This window comes from Varanus komodoensis, unplaced genomic scaffold (genome assembly GCF_004798865.1).
Source record: "Varanus komodoensis strain SLA01 unplaced genomic scaffold, ASM479886v1 scaffold32, whole genome shotgun sequence".
In the NCBI taxonomy this organism is placed as follows: Eukaryota; Metazoa; Chordata; class Lepidosauria; order Squamata; family Varanidae; genus Varanus; species Varanus komodoensis.
The window spans coordinates 1,051,661-1,066,252 of NW_025335798.1; the positions used below are offsets into that span (position 1 = coordinate 1,051,661).

The 14,592-nt window shown below is 41.6% G+C and overlaps 1 protein-coding gene across 6 annotated transcripts in view; it reads left to right on the plus strand.

Annotated features, from left to right (window-relative positions):
- Positions 1-14,592, plus strand: part of SPTB (spectrin beta, erythrocytic) — a 128,183-nt gene that overhangs the window by 96,821 nt on the left and 16,770 nt on the right. For 5 of the 6 annotated variants that reach the window (XM_044438242.1, XM_044438241.1, XM_044438244.1 and 2 more), the window contains 6 exons: positions 220-464; positions 836-974; positions 1,979-2,063; positions 4,696-4,892; positions 5,375-5,484; positions 8,312-8,390. In XM_044438242.1, the coding sequence (XP_044294177.1) occupies positions 220-464; positions 836-974; positions 1,979-2,063; positions 4,696-4,892; positions 5,375-5,484; positions 8,312-8,390 (855 nt within the window). Of the gene's footprint in view, positions 1-219; positions 465-835; positions 975-1,978; positions 2,064-4,695; positions 4,893-5,374; positions 5,485-8,311; positions 8,391-9,871; positions 12,193-14,592 lie in introns of those variants that run through there. The other variant, XM_044438245.1, reaches the window with a different exon arrangement.

Consider the following 14,592-nt stretch of genomic DNA (forward strand, 5'->3'; position numbering starts at 1 on the left):
TGGGGTTCACTGGGGCTTGTTGTGATACCTCGATTTGGATGACACAGCAAGATCAGGGGTGGCTTATGAATACCCTGCAACAAGCCATGGCTTGTTGGGGTATCTTCATAACCAGAAAGAAGCTACCCTGTGAGGCAGGTGCATCAGATTGGGTGACATGCTAAGCCACTGCAAACCCGGTCAGTATAAAATCCTCTCTTCTCTGGATTTTTGCGGCAGGTCCAAAATTTCCAGGAGGTGGCAGCACGTCTGCAGGCAGCTTATGCTGGGGAAAAGGCAGTCACTATCCAGAAGCAAGAGCAGGAGGTGGTGAAAGCCTGGAAGGCTCTCCTCAGTGCTTGTGAGGGGCGGCGGGCTCAACTGGTTGATACAGCAGAGAAGTTCCGTTTCTTCAGTATGGTCCGGGACCTCATCTCTTGGATGGAGAGTGTGATCCGGCAGATTGAAACCCAGGAGAAACCTAGGTAATGAGGTGGAATAGAATAGACTTCTCTTGTCTTGTTTCTTTTCCCACCTAGACCCAGAAGAATGCCTTTTTGGCTTTGGTGATGGAATCCTTAATAGCTGCTTATATTGTGATATTTTCAGAACCCCTGCAAAGTGCTATTTTTGTGCTACAGTCCAGCTGGAAGCTGGTAATTTGTTATATTTATTGATTTGGTCAGACAAAATATTTGCATACCATTCAGAATAAGTTTTGGGAGTTATTCTGTAGCATAAAACATAACATAAAAAGCAGTCCTGAACTTTCTAACCTTGAATGATACCTTGTTGAGAATTGTTCAGTTTTAGGAATGTTCTGCTCCTGATTTCTCAACTATCTTCCACATTTCAGGGATGTTTCCTCTGTGGAGCTTCTGATGAAATACCATCAGAGCATAAAATCTGAAATAGATACCAGGGACAAAAATTTCACCACCTGCATTGATCTTGGCAAAGCTTTGCTGCAGCGCAAACACCATGCTGCTACAGAGGTGAGGATTTTCCAGAAGAAACTTAGCCACCATAAGTGTGTGAGAGGGCCTACACTAGACTTGAAATGCCTACTCCCCTCTCTAGTTTCCCAGAGATTTGGGCAGTGGACATGGTTTGCTGGGAGTGAGGTGATCCTCCCCTGGCCTTGAGCCTGGGTGGAATGTTGTGTCTGTTCACCTCCTCTCTCACTGTGGCATTGTCCAAACAGTGGTTCATTTCACTTTTCTGCTTGGAAGACAGGATCTGCTTCCATCCATAGATGGGGGGTGGGGGGGATGCACCTCCCTGTGGTGTGACCTTTGGCCTAGTGTCAGCACTAGGTGTTGTTGGCAGATGCCAGGACTCCAGCAGGGCCCAACGATGCTGTTGCTAGCCCCTTTATTATTTTTTTTTCCTTAGTGCCTAAAGGAGCAGGATTTCATTCTGTTAGTGCCCCAGATGTAGCAAAGCTACTTTGGGGGAAATACGGGAACATTAAAATGGCAGTGTCTGGTTCTCTGCTGAGCGGTGTCAGCCATCGAAATTTCACCTCTGCTCCTTTGCCCCCTCATCCTCAGTGTATTTCAGTTTTTCTTTCCTGGTGCTCCATAGGGTGCTGGAAAAGGGAGAGAGGGAGGGAGAGTGCAACTATGGAGCTCAAAGGAGACATTCCCACTTGTCCAGAGAAGTGCAGGAGGCAGCTCCTGCAAGCCCCTGCTTGTGCTTCCCCAGATGAGTAGCAACTGCAGCTAGTTTGCCAAAGAACTGAATTGTTTCTTGAAATGAATAGCCCATGCTTAGCTTATTCACAGGATGGGCGGTTGTATTGTGCAAACTGACCTGAAATGTAACCTAGTCTATGCATATACTAGCTTATGCACATTGCAATATGTTAGCTGTCTGAAGTTCTTTTTTGTTTGCTTTGAAAAGAAAAACAATATTATCATTAAATAGAGCAAGTTCTCACAAATTCATGAAACTTGTGGCAGAAATATAATATCCCTTTCCTCCCTTTTTATTTTAGATCCTAGAGAAGCTGGAGCAGCTGACAGAGAAGAGGAGAGAGATGGTAGAAAAGTGGGACAGGCGCTGGGACTGGCTTCGGTTGTGTGAGTACCACATGTGGTGTTCGCCCACTGAGCTGGGTTGCTTCAAGATAAGGCTTTTATTATGCCATTGCCTCGCATCAGTCACTGGATTTTATGGGAATCCAAGCATAATCTTCCATCCATAAGCCCCCCATGTTTTTCTGTTACTAGTTCTGTCTTTACCACAGAAAAAATATGGAATAGTTGCTCCGTGCCTTCTTTTTGTTAGTGCTAGGTACCCTCTGTCTAGAAATAGCTCTTATCTGAGCAGGGCTTCTCTTCATGGACTTGGAGTTATCAGGAGTTCTGTCATTCCAGGTCCTGTGAAATTTTAAGTACATAGGTGCCCTGCACAATGAGCCCTGTTGCATAATATTTAGATTAGTCAGTTTTGCACCATCAGAGAAGGAAAATATTCTGCAGTGGCTTTCACACATCTGCATGTGCCACCTGTAACTCATATGATTTCCATAATCATTTTCACTGCATGTAGGTTCCTGGGTTGCTATGTCATCTGAAACTGGCAAGAGTGAACAGTGAGAATGGCTTCCAAACCTCCCTGGAAGCCTAGAACAAGCCATGGGTTGCAGGGTGCTTCAGATGACATAGAAACACATGGCTGCTGAAGTTACTTTAACAGAAATGAGCAAATGTGTGACCAGCACACATAAGTGGGAAGAAGCAGCCACCATGACTTGGTTTTTCTTTCCTGAATGTGCAGCTGAAACTCCTCAGCAGCTGCTGTATGCAGGGATGCCACCTCTGGTAAAGGAGGACGCACATGGCCTGCAATCCTAAAACATCAGTCAATTATCTCTATAAGTACAAAACAAAACCAATGGTCTTGTCAGTTTATATTCTGTATCATATCATCTCCTTCTGCAAGTATTTGGCTATAATTTCTGTAACAAATTCTTCGGTATCAGAAAGGTGAAAGTGGGCATAGTGTTCAGATGATTTTCCAGGATACCAAGTCATTAATAGGATAATTAATTCATTTTGGATATCTTGCTTAAAAAATACAGAAATATGGATTACTGTTTGATTTCTTCTGAGCCACAAGGACACAGTCTTTTGGAATAAGGTATCCCTCTAAATCTTCCATCCAAGACCAAGGATTTCATATTAAAATATTTAAGTATAAACACACTCTATATTTTGAGATAATATTCGCAAATATTTGGCTTGAAAATTATCAGAAGCCAATTAAATGCAAATAGGAAGCAAAACTGCATACTACTAATCTACAATATCACTTTGCACTGCGGGTACTTCTAGACAGAGCTTTTATCCTGCCCTCCTAGCACTACTTTTGCATTTTAATTTGTAAGGGACTGTCTATATTACACTTTCTGTGATTTTTTTTCTTGTTTGGTATTGCTACATGTTGTTTAGATTGGTGGGTGGAACCTGATGGAATTTGGGCAGGTGTTGGCAACCCATCGGGCAGTCCATTGTCTGCTCCCTCCTCTGTAGCCCCTCCTCTCTCTCTCTGGGCATGTGCACAGGTTCCAAATGACTTTCCATGTGCTTCTTACTGCACTATGTGCGACTGACAGTTTCTGCACCTCTGCTGTGACACCTGTGGCACATGATAGCCTAACCATAATATCGGTGCCTAAGATTATGTGTTTACAGGGCAATGTACAGTGTAACAATTTTCATGTGGGCCAAACATGATTCTTACACAGTTTCAGAATTCACTTTTTCTCCCAAATGGCAAAGCAGTGGGATGGCTGCCTTCTGGACTGCAGCCATGTCGACCCCACCCAGAGTTACTCTTATGGGTGCATCAATCACTCCTGCACGAATGTGTGTAACAGCCACAGGTATAGATTTGAGAATTTTAATTAGGGAACTTTCCCTATTAAATACAAGCTGAAGTGGGGGTGGGAGGGGGGTTTTATTCAGAAGTCCACTCTTCCCTGCAGGAGGGAAAGCCATGCCTACCCTGTTGACCACAGTCACCACCCCTGCTGAAAGACTGAGTTACAGTTAGCTGCATGGGGTGGCCCAGTTGCCAGTTGGGCTCAGTGAAAGCTTCTCTTTCAGACATGACAGTAATTTAGGGGGCCAGTTTTGGGAACTGCAGCACTGGTAAGTGTGGGGGCAGAGGAAGAAGGTTAGCCTGACAGTACTGACAATAATTGCCAACATACACCCACTGTCCATAGCAGACAAAAACTAAACCCAACTGCATGTGATGTGTATGTCTCACCTGACCCTAAAAGTTAAAGGTCTGTGTATCTCTTGAATGTTGGAGGAGTGTTTTAGCACTCTCAAGTTTCTGACTACCATATGTATTTCATTACATATTTATTTTATTTGCTTATGTATTTGTATCCTGCTTTTTCTCCAGTCAGAAGCTCTCTCTCTAGGCAGTCTAAGGTTCTCTCAGTTGTAAAGGCAGAAAAGAAATCAATCACATTTTGATGGAACATTAATGGAAAGGGCTGCTGTAGCCTCATATTTACTTACATCTGAGCTTGAAATAGTGCCCAAATTTACTTTTGGAAGGGTTTAAAGATAATCTGTAAGGAACTTTTAAATTCTATGCTATGCCTTCATTCTCTGACTCTTCAGCTACAGGTGCTGAGTGTGGTTAAAATCTTCTTTTGTTTTCTCTCTCTCCCCCCCCCCCCACACACAATAGTGCTGGAGGTGTGTCAGTTTTCCCGAGATGCCTCAGTGGCTGAAGCATGGCTCATTGCCAAGGAACCGTATCTGTCCAGTGGTGATTATGGGCAAACTGTGGATGGTGTGGAGAAACTACTAAAAAGGCACGAGGCCTTTGAGAAATCCACCACCACGTGGGAGGAGCGTTTTGCTGCACTGGAGCGTTTGACCACAGTAAGTTGTTCGTGGAAGGAAGAGGCTTTCAGCATTTTATAGGCAGCATATTCAGATCACAGTGGACATTTATGTTAGAACTGGTGGGAAATAGGGCACCTGAAATGTTTCTACAGAATGTTTGGTTTAAAAAAAAAGAATGGTGTTTATGTCAGGAAAGAAGGTTGGCAGAGGCCTTGGGGTCACTGCTGTAGAAACACATTGGGCCTACAAGTCGTTCTTACTAAAGCTAGGGCTCAGTGCTAGAGAAATGATACAGCAGTATGAATGACAAAAGAGAGTGGAACGAGGTTGGGAAAATTGCAGAAAAAGCCAAATGGTCAATACAGAGTTGGGCAAGAGGAGCACAGCACTGGGGATGAGAAAGAAGCCACAGCAGTAATAGCATGCTTTGAATGAGGTTCCACCCCTCTTTTCCAACCTGCCAAACAAAAAGCTGTATTATTAAGAACCCAAATGTAACAAAATCTTTTTTTTTCCAGCTTGAATTACTAGGGAAGAGAAAGATCCTAGAGGAGCCTTCACAGCACAAAGTAGCTAGGACCACAGACCTGAAGTTTCACTTTGAACCAGAGCCAGATCATGAGACAGGGTAGGTTACATGTATGTAAGTCATGTGCTGATCAAATGGTCTTTTCATGGCTGTTGGTAGGACTAGCATAAATCTTTAAAAAGTGTTTGGTTATAATATATGAAATTCCTTACTGTGCAATGAATAAATAGAAACTGCCACAATAAATTTAAACCCCTTAAGTATTATTGGGTTATTACTGACCCTAATGAAGAGCAGAAATACCTACCTTTAATCTGTGCTGTTTTATATTCCATATCTTGGAGAGAGCCAGTGTGGTGTGGTGGTTAAAGCATTGCACTGGGGACCTGGGTTTTGGTCTCCACTCAGCCGTGAAGCTCACTGGGTAACTTTGGGCCAGTCACACATTATCAGCCTAACCCACCTCATAGGGTTATTGCAAGCATAAAATGGGGTGGAGGAGGAATATGTAAGCTTGGGTTCCTTGCAACAAAAACATAAGGAGGAATATAGATGAAATACAGTCATATCATCACAGTATAGGAGTGAAAATCTAGCATTTTTTGAAACATCATTGCTGATCCCAGAATATAATAGCGGTTCTGGATCAGACCAAAGAACTATCTAGTCCAGCATTCTATTTACACAATGGCCAACAAGCTGCCCATGGGATCCCACAAGTAGGACATGAATACAACAGCACTTGCTGTCCATGTTCCTCAGGAACCCGTATACATAGACCTCTTATACCGTAGGTACCATATAGGTAGCAGGACTAGTTGCCATTGCTAGCTAGCCGTCCTAGTGTTTAGTTTTCTGACTTATTTTCAGTCCATTTCTACATTCAATTGTTTTTTTAAATCAAAGTTAAGTAAATGGCTGACCCAGGATATAAATGGTCTCAATAACATACTTTTTAAAATTAACAGTAAGGACTTGGACTTATATACAGGGTAGCTTATATTGTGCTGATGTTGCAGTGAGCATAAGCAGATAATGTCCTTTCGGTATTTTTTCTGGAGACTATAAATTTTAAAAATCATGACTAAAGTACTGGGGACTCTTTGAGACAAGTGTTGTTTCTTCGTTATCTTATTTTAATAAGGAATTATTCTATTTTTGTTGCTCTTTCTGTGTTTCTCTATTTCTGGAAAATGGGTGCCACTTTGGAAAAATATTTTAATTAAAGGGTGTAACTGCTAAAGAATTCAGAAATAATAATAAAAGGAGAGAATGCAGGATGCAAATAATACATAAATTTCATAGTTGGAATGCCTATGGGCTTTTTGTCTTAGAGGGTCTTGCCAAAACAGTATTTGAAACTGTATCATGCAAGGAATGTGGAGACCAGAATACTTTTGTTACATTGCGTCTTAATACATTTCCTATATAGTTGTAAATTTTGTTAGAGTATTACCAACATTTACATGGCAATTATGTATAAAAACCATATGGGCCAAACTGCAAGTTTAGTTCAACTTACTTAGTTTTGTGGCTATTTTTCCCCATTTATTTTTATATTCAGAGCAACTCTGAAAGGAGGAGGAGGAGGAGGAGGAAGTGGTGGCATTGGTGTTTAACTCTTTCCCTGCCAGAAATGCAAAAATTCCCTTCTCCTCACAGGGGCTTTCTGATCTGTAGAGGAAAAGGTATATTAGTTGGAACTGGCTTCTTTTTCACCAGTGGAAGCATTTCCAGAGTGGAGTTCCATTGAAAACACGATAAGCCCTGCGGAAAGTGGACATTTTGCACTGCTTCCTTCTTCCTCTTCTGCTCCCCATGCCATCTCTTCCACTGTTCCAGAGGGTCTTCCCAAAGGCGACTGTAGGGGGAAAGGGAGTCAGCAAAGAATCCCTCCCCTCATTTCCACCAGTGATATACCTCTGCCCCATTAGAAGTCTCGCATTTTTGCCCCTGGTAGGCAGTTTTTGGATTCAGCCCAGTGATTCTTATGAAATAGGTAGATAGATCAGGACTGAAAGTCTAATGAGGAAGAGGATCTGATTTAATCAACTCTGATGAATGTTAGCTACAATGGTTGCTGTACATGTTGTAATTTGTTACAGAAATATTAGTGTTTCTTTTCTACATTAGAGAGATGCTGTGCAAATCTGCTCTATACTAAAACATCTGTACAGAAATAAGCATCACATTCCAGCTTCTCTCTCTTCAGATCAGGTTCCAGGCTGTTTCAGTCCCCATCCCCCCCCCCACACACACACCTTGTTCTAGACTCGCACTTTGTTGCTTTCTACATCCTTGTCTAATACTGCTTCAAACTATTTCATCATTTCAGTATTTTTCCCCTGTGTAACTGCTTTGGCACCTTTGTAGTTTCTACCCTATGCTGTGGGTGTGGCCAGATTCTGTTTCTGCTGTCTGGTATTTTGTCAGAGTTCATCCTCTGAATTAAGGGAGGAGGTTTTTGTTGGGTGGGATCTTCTTTGCAGGTATTTTTGCTTTTGTTTTTTAACGGAGGGAAAGCCTGAGATGCTGCCCCCTTGTGGTCATGGGAACTGTGTATTTTTACATTTTAATTCCCAGTGTCTTGCTAAAATTTTTTTTAGGCAAACTGGTTTTTATTGAAATGGGTTGTGTGGCACTTCTGATTACATGGAAAAATAATATTGCTCTTACTAAGGTTGGTTGTCTTGGAAGTCTGGGGCTCAGTTCCAAGTTTTCTATTTATAATAAACATTTTTTCTATGATTGTAAATAACAAATTTAAATTTTCTTTTTGCTGCTTTCTAATTATAAGGGGTTTTGGTTTATTATCTGTAAAACATGAACATTTACAGAGTAAAAATATAAAAAAACAGGCAGAACAATAAACAATTTTAAAAAATATATTTAAAGTTTACTGACCAATGTTTTTTGTTTATTGTAGGCCTAAGGAAGAGAGTGAGAAGAAAGTAGGGCTGAGTTTAGAAGATGCCCTTTCCCCTGCTGCCAAAGACTCATCACTGGTCAGTTACTAGATTTCATTTCTCCTTCCTGGAAAATTTTACATATTTTCACATATTGCCTTTGTCAAAGAAGGCAATGTATCACTGTTGTCTTCTTTAAAGAAAAGTTTCCAGGATTCCATTTTTAGTACTACCATGCAGTAGTTCTCTTCCTGGATCAACAGAATGTACATCAGGATATTTGGAAATTCATATATAAACAAAACTGATTGTGGAAAGAGCAGTCCAAGGGGAAGGAGAGGAAGAATCCATGCTGGCAGAACTGCTGTTTCTTCTGTCCTGCTAAGCACCTGCCAAAAGGGCAGTGTTTCTGTGTGTGTGTGGTGGGGCACAACTTGTGTTGTCATTCCCGTATTCTAATGACATGTTCATGGAATGGGAGAGGCTCAGAGCCTTTCTTGATATGCTCTGGAACACTTTATCCTCTCAGCCATCAGAGGGCCTTCCTGTCACTGTGCAGGAACAGGAATCTGAGGGCAGGCTCTGTTCTCTGCCCTCAGACCTTCCCTTTTGTGGGCAAAGAAGGAATTCTGCTTTATTTTGTAGTCCTCGAGCTGCCTGCCCAGACCCACAGTGTTAATATTAGCATTTTTAATGCTAATATTACAGTCCCCATGACCTGAATCTCATTTACTTGAATTCCATCTTTCAGAAACCTTCCAGTATGGCTCTGTGCCAGTGTAAGCTTTATGTAAATACTAACTTCCATATATTTTGCAACCTTACATGAATGGTATGTCTCTCCGGAAAGAGAGATAAATGAAGTTGTGTTGGACACAATAATTGCAGGGTGTATCCAGTATTTCCCTTTCACTGGGAAGGGGAAGGAATCCTTGACCCAGTGGAAGGCTCTGCCCATGCAAGAGGGGTGGAAGTTATTTTCCCTGATTGTCCCTGCAGGCCTCTTCAGTGCCTCTCACACTGTTCAGAGGGGTCTTCCAACCCTCTGGAATAGAGTTAGGAGGGCATAGGGAAGGTTTAGGAAAGAAATAGAAATAGTAAAAAATTCCTCTCTTCTTCTATTAGTGGAGGCATCCACTGGGTCAGAAGCACTTTCACAAACAGAAGTTCACAAACAGTTGGATTTATTCTATGCTATTTTGCTGAGGGGGAACACAAACCTGATATTTTCTTCTGCTGGCATTTAAGCTATATGTAAAAGAATAGCTCTTCCTGAAGACATGATTAGGATTATGGCATTTTTGGTATGACAGACCCTTCAGGCTCACTTGCAATATCTAATTTGGAGAACTTTTCTAATAGGTGGTTGCTGTGTTCTCACTGATGAATGTTGGAATTCTTAAGTATCAGGTTAAAAAAGTACTTTGTGGGTTGTAAATAGAGCTGTAAATGGAGGTACTGTATCTGGTGGTTCTTGCAGAGCTCAGGGGAGTTACACCAAATGGGAATAAGAGCATACACATTCTTAATCACTGATCGTCTTCTCTGGAGTAATTCCTTAGGCACTTTCCTCTTTGCAGGCTTGATCCTGAGCTCTATATGCAGCCCAAGAATTCCCAGGGATTTTATCTAGTCCAGCAGCATCCAATGAATGAATGAATACAGAGATATTCTCCCTGCTGTTCCTGTGAAGTATTTCCTGTTCCCTCTCCACAGCTCTGAATGTTTTACGGATCAAGAACTTAAATCTTTATTGGAAAGTCATCTGCATCCAGAAGAGAGAGGTTTTAATTTTTCAGGCATTTGGCAAAGCATTTGAAAGAGATCTAACTAGGGACTTCTTATATCATGTGACATTCCAATAATGCATTTTTCACAGTATTTTAAAAAAACCTTTCTCTCCCCTTCCACTGTATTCTCAATTTAGACCTTGTGTGCATTCATTGTGGAAAGTATAAGTGAGAGAGAAGTCAGGACACTGCTTCTCACAGGTGTAGTTCCACCTACTCAGTCATCGGCCACTTCCAAGATTGTTCTAGCATCTTAGGGTTCAAGTTGAATTCTTCTACAGGGTGTTGCAGATATGTATGTCAGCATGTTTTTCAAGGTAATGGATGAAAACTAGTGTTAGCTGTCAATCTCAGGGGGATCCATTATTGGGATCTTTGTCCACCAGTCTGTCACCTCCCCCTACCAGCCCAAGAAAGCCCAGGTCCATTCAGGGCCAAACCAGATTTTGATTTGGGTATTTTAAAAAAGGCAAGGAAGTCTACTTTTGCAATTAAATTTGAGGGCATGCAGGAGGGGAGCAAAACCTGTCTCCTTCTTTAGCTTACCTCTGAACACTCTGAATACTTTTTTCATCAGTCCAGGAAGACTTGAAGCCATCTTCCCTCCCACCAATCAGTTAACTTCTTTTGTCAGTATTACAGCCAGGCTGAAGTAAAAAGAGGAAGCTGCAGACTACAGGGAGGTAAAGTGGGAGAAGGAGGCCAGTTGCTCTCCCATCCCTCCTGCACTCAGTGTAGTTACAGGAGGAATCCTGCCACCAACTTCATACCCAGGCCAGCAAGTGGCCTCAGTGGCTCTGTCAGTGTGGGGCTGGCTGTAATTTACCCCTAGACAAGGAAACAATGGGATTTTCTCTTGTCTCTGAATCCAAGGACATTGTGATACAGAAGCAGAAATGGCTGCCTGATGGGACTGAGTTTCAGCACTTTCTGTCTTTTCCCTTCCTGGTTGTGTAGATTCTGGGTTTCCAGTTGTGCAGAGGAGCAACAGGGAGAGCAGCAACAAAGCTGTCAGCTTCCTGATTCCTTTCTGTCAGATTAAGAAATGTCACCTGCCTAGCCATCTCATCTCATGTCAGAATTTCCACCCACTCAAATAGAATTGCATTCATTCCCTTTCATTTGAATTTAATGTATGGAGGTGGTACTTGTGGTGGTATCACTGATTTACTGAATGGGGGCAATTATACATTGAAAAGAAAAAGTGTTGAAAAGAAAAAGTGATTTTGAACCAGATCCATTGTGGGTGGGATAAATCAGGGACAAATTAATTGAAGAGAGACTCAGTTAATTGATCTGGGTTGGGGGTGCAAATTAGTTGAAGAAGTTATTATAAATGAGGTGATTTGGATGGGAAATTAATCTGGCTTGCCTTTTTTGAAATCATTTCAAAATTTTAATCTATTATATAAATGACATATTCAAATTTTATGTAAATCTGTATCCTCTGGACCTCTGGACCTTTAAACTAGTTCTTTAAGTTCTTACCTGTGCCCCTGGTAAATACAATGGAACTTGCCTAATGAAAATAGGAGTTGGTAGTTGTACTTACGGAAACACATGGAATGCATATAGTTAGAGGGGTGAGCAGCAGAGTACAGAATTCCTAGATAAATTGCCATCTTTGCCACCATTGCATTGAGTGATTTTGGGCTTGTGGCCAGTTTCCCTGGTGGAAAGAAATTATTGACCTTTGGGCTTATTTATAGGAAGAGGGAGCTCACCAGTGAAGAGGGTACTATGGGCATGACATTTCTTAAAATTAACTCAAGATTTAAGGTGCTGTACCCAGAAGACTGGTTCCTCTGATGTGTCAGTTTTGTTTGTTTACAGACATGCTTCCAAACACGTCAAAATGAATTGTAGGGATGATCTCTGTCATACCAGAGGCACTTCAAGCCCTTGGAAGCACTATGCTATATTTTTTTAACTGTCTGGGAGGCTTTGCACATGTGTTTAGAACTTCTTTTGTGACAATGTGGAAAAGAAGCCCTGTCGAATATACATCGATGCAGCGTGTCAGCAAAAAGCAGCTCCGTGGTAGCATTTTACAGACACTGTAAATGGAGGTGTATTCCTGCTAATAAATTTGGTAGTCCTTTTCACATGTACCCCTTGCTGTGATGGCTGGAGATTACTGTGACTACACAAATAAGCCACAAACACACAGGCAAAAGGTATCCAAGCAACATCATCAAAATTATGCAATAAATGTTTTATTATATTCTTCTTAAAAGGCTCACTCTTGGAGTTTCAAGACATGTTATTTTGGAACAGGAATCTCTGTCCTGCCTACCTACACTTGTGTGCAGCTGACATTTGCTGCATTCAATATTTATTGAAAAGAAATGGTGCAACTAAGCATTTAAAATTCCACAAATCCCTATTCTAGACATTTCAAGTAGGAAGTACAAGTCATCTGGTGAGGATCAGTCTTTGCCATTTATTTATTATATTTATATCCTGCCTTTTATCCTTCAAGGAACCCAAGGTGGCTTACACAGTCCTCCTCTTCCTCATAATTTTATTCAATATGCAATAACTGGACCTTGCTTTCCACAGCAAGATGAGATGATGATGAATATACGCTTCCTTTATTTCTAGTGTAATTCATGGAATTCACCAGCTGATCTACAGACCAGCCTTCCTGCTGCTATTTTTTTCTACTGCTCTTAACCCTTCCCCTTCAGCACCCCGCCCAATGTTAACAAACTCTCAAAACTTCTGTTGACTTATGATGTAAGCCTTTGTGCTTCTCTGTGGCAATGCTTCATTCTCAGCCTTTTTGTCTTATTCATTCACTAGCTCCTTCCATCTTCATAGCCTCCCTAATCTGTTCTTTTTACCATAGCAACTTGTTTATGAAATCTTGTAATCTTCCTTTGTGTCCTGTTGTGTTCAGCTTAATATTTGAGGCTATAACATCTGCTTCAAACACTCAAAAGCAGCACTACATTCTCTATGACATCGTTCATGTTCCCTTTCTCACTGGGATCATTAGACGGTCTTAGTGCATATGTCATCCAGGACCTCCTTCTGTTCTTGTCATCCTCTGTTATGCTTCTTCTCATGTATACTTGGCTTTGTCTCCTGGATTCTGCTTCACTTCCAAGTACATGATCCTTCCAGGCCTGCCCCACAGGCTTTTGGTCATACTTGGGATTGGGATGCCAAAAAAAAAAAAAAAAAGCCTAGCACTGACCTCTTCTCTTTCTCTGAGTCTTTTTGCCAACCTGTTGATGCTACAGCTCTATCTCTGTAATACTAGCTCTAGCTTGGCCATGGGAGTGGCCTTATTTTGATGTAGACAGATGGTTAATCACATCAAGCCTGGCAATGGAGTGGGACCCTGGGGCAGTCACTCCCAGGTTAAGGACAAGGGCTGGAATCAGAGTTGTGAAGGCTTATAGCAAGCCAAAAACTGAAAAGAATACAGGGTTGTGGCGAAGCCATCTTTGCTACTGCAGCTGCTTTTCTCCATCTGCTTTCATCCAGGTTTTCCAGTTGACATAGTAATTACTACTGATGTTAGTGCTGTTTGTGTTGATTAGGTTTGTATGACACATGCTACAAAATATGTTTGGATTGTCACAAAATGTAAAAGAAGGTAGAAACTTAAGCCATGCTTTCCCTAGTACATACACTTTAATGTAGTCTTCACCTGTAAGAATTTTGCTTTTTAGGTAATTCAGAAGTCCTTTTTCTGAAGTCACCTGAGGCCTTACTCTTCTATATCATTATTTTTGTTCTGGGGCCTTTTTATTGTGATTGTTCACCCTCTGCAGGTATTTCAGGTCATTGTAGCAAAGGCCATGTGAATGGCCAACACAGCCTGCAACTGGCTGGCTGCTTCTGAGGAAGCAAGTTTGCATGGAGCTATTCACAAAGTTGTGTTTCTATGGATACCAGTATGCACTAGGACAGCTTGTTCCATCCCTTGCCTGATTCACTGTGATACTCCAAGAAAGCTTGTTACAATGAGCAAAGAGGCCAGAAGGTCACAAGAAAAAGGAAGCACAGCTGTGTTTTTTATAGACCAACCATTCAGTTTTTTCAGGGTTTTCCCTGAAAGCACTGCAAAATACTGTACCAGGAAATTTCAAGCAGCCTGCAGAAGAAAGCACGAAAGAATATGACACCAGACCCAAAAAAGGGACAGGAAAAATGTAGGAACACTTTGCTAGGGAATAACTTTCTGGCAAGAGGTTAAGGAACAGGGACGTTAAGAAGACATACATTCTGCCTACAGTGACATCTGGGCATATTTCACCATGCGTGTACTTCCAACATGGTGGGAAGAACATAACAATAGGACACATCTTGGGCTGGAGATGACATCCAAAGTCATGCAGAAGCAAGGAGCTATTTCTTTAAAAAACTATATTCTTAGCATTTAGAAAGACATACTGTTAACTGGGGTTGGAGGTATGGCTTGATTTGAACCTAGGTTTAGTTATTTGTTGCGGTTGTGAAAGGTTTATAGGGAATAGAGAAACTCTTTAGGTGAGTGT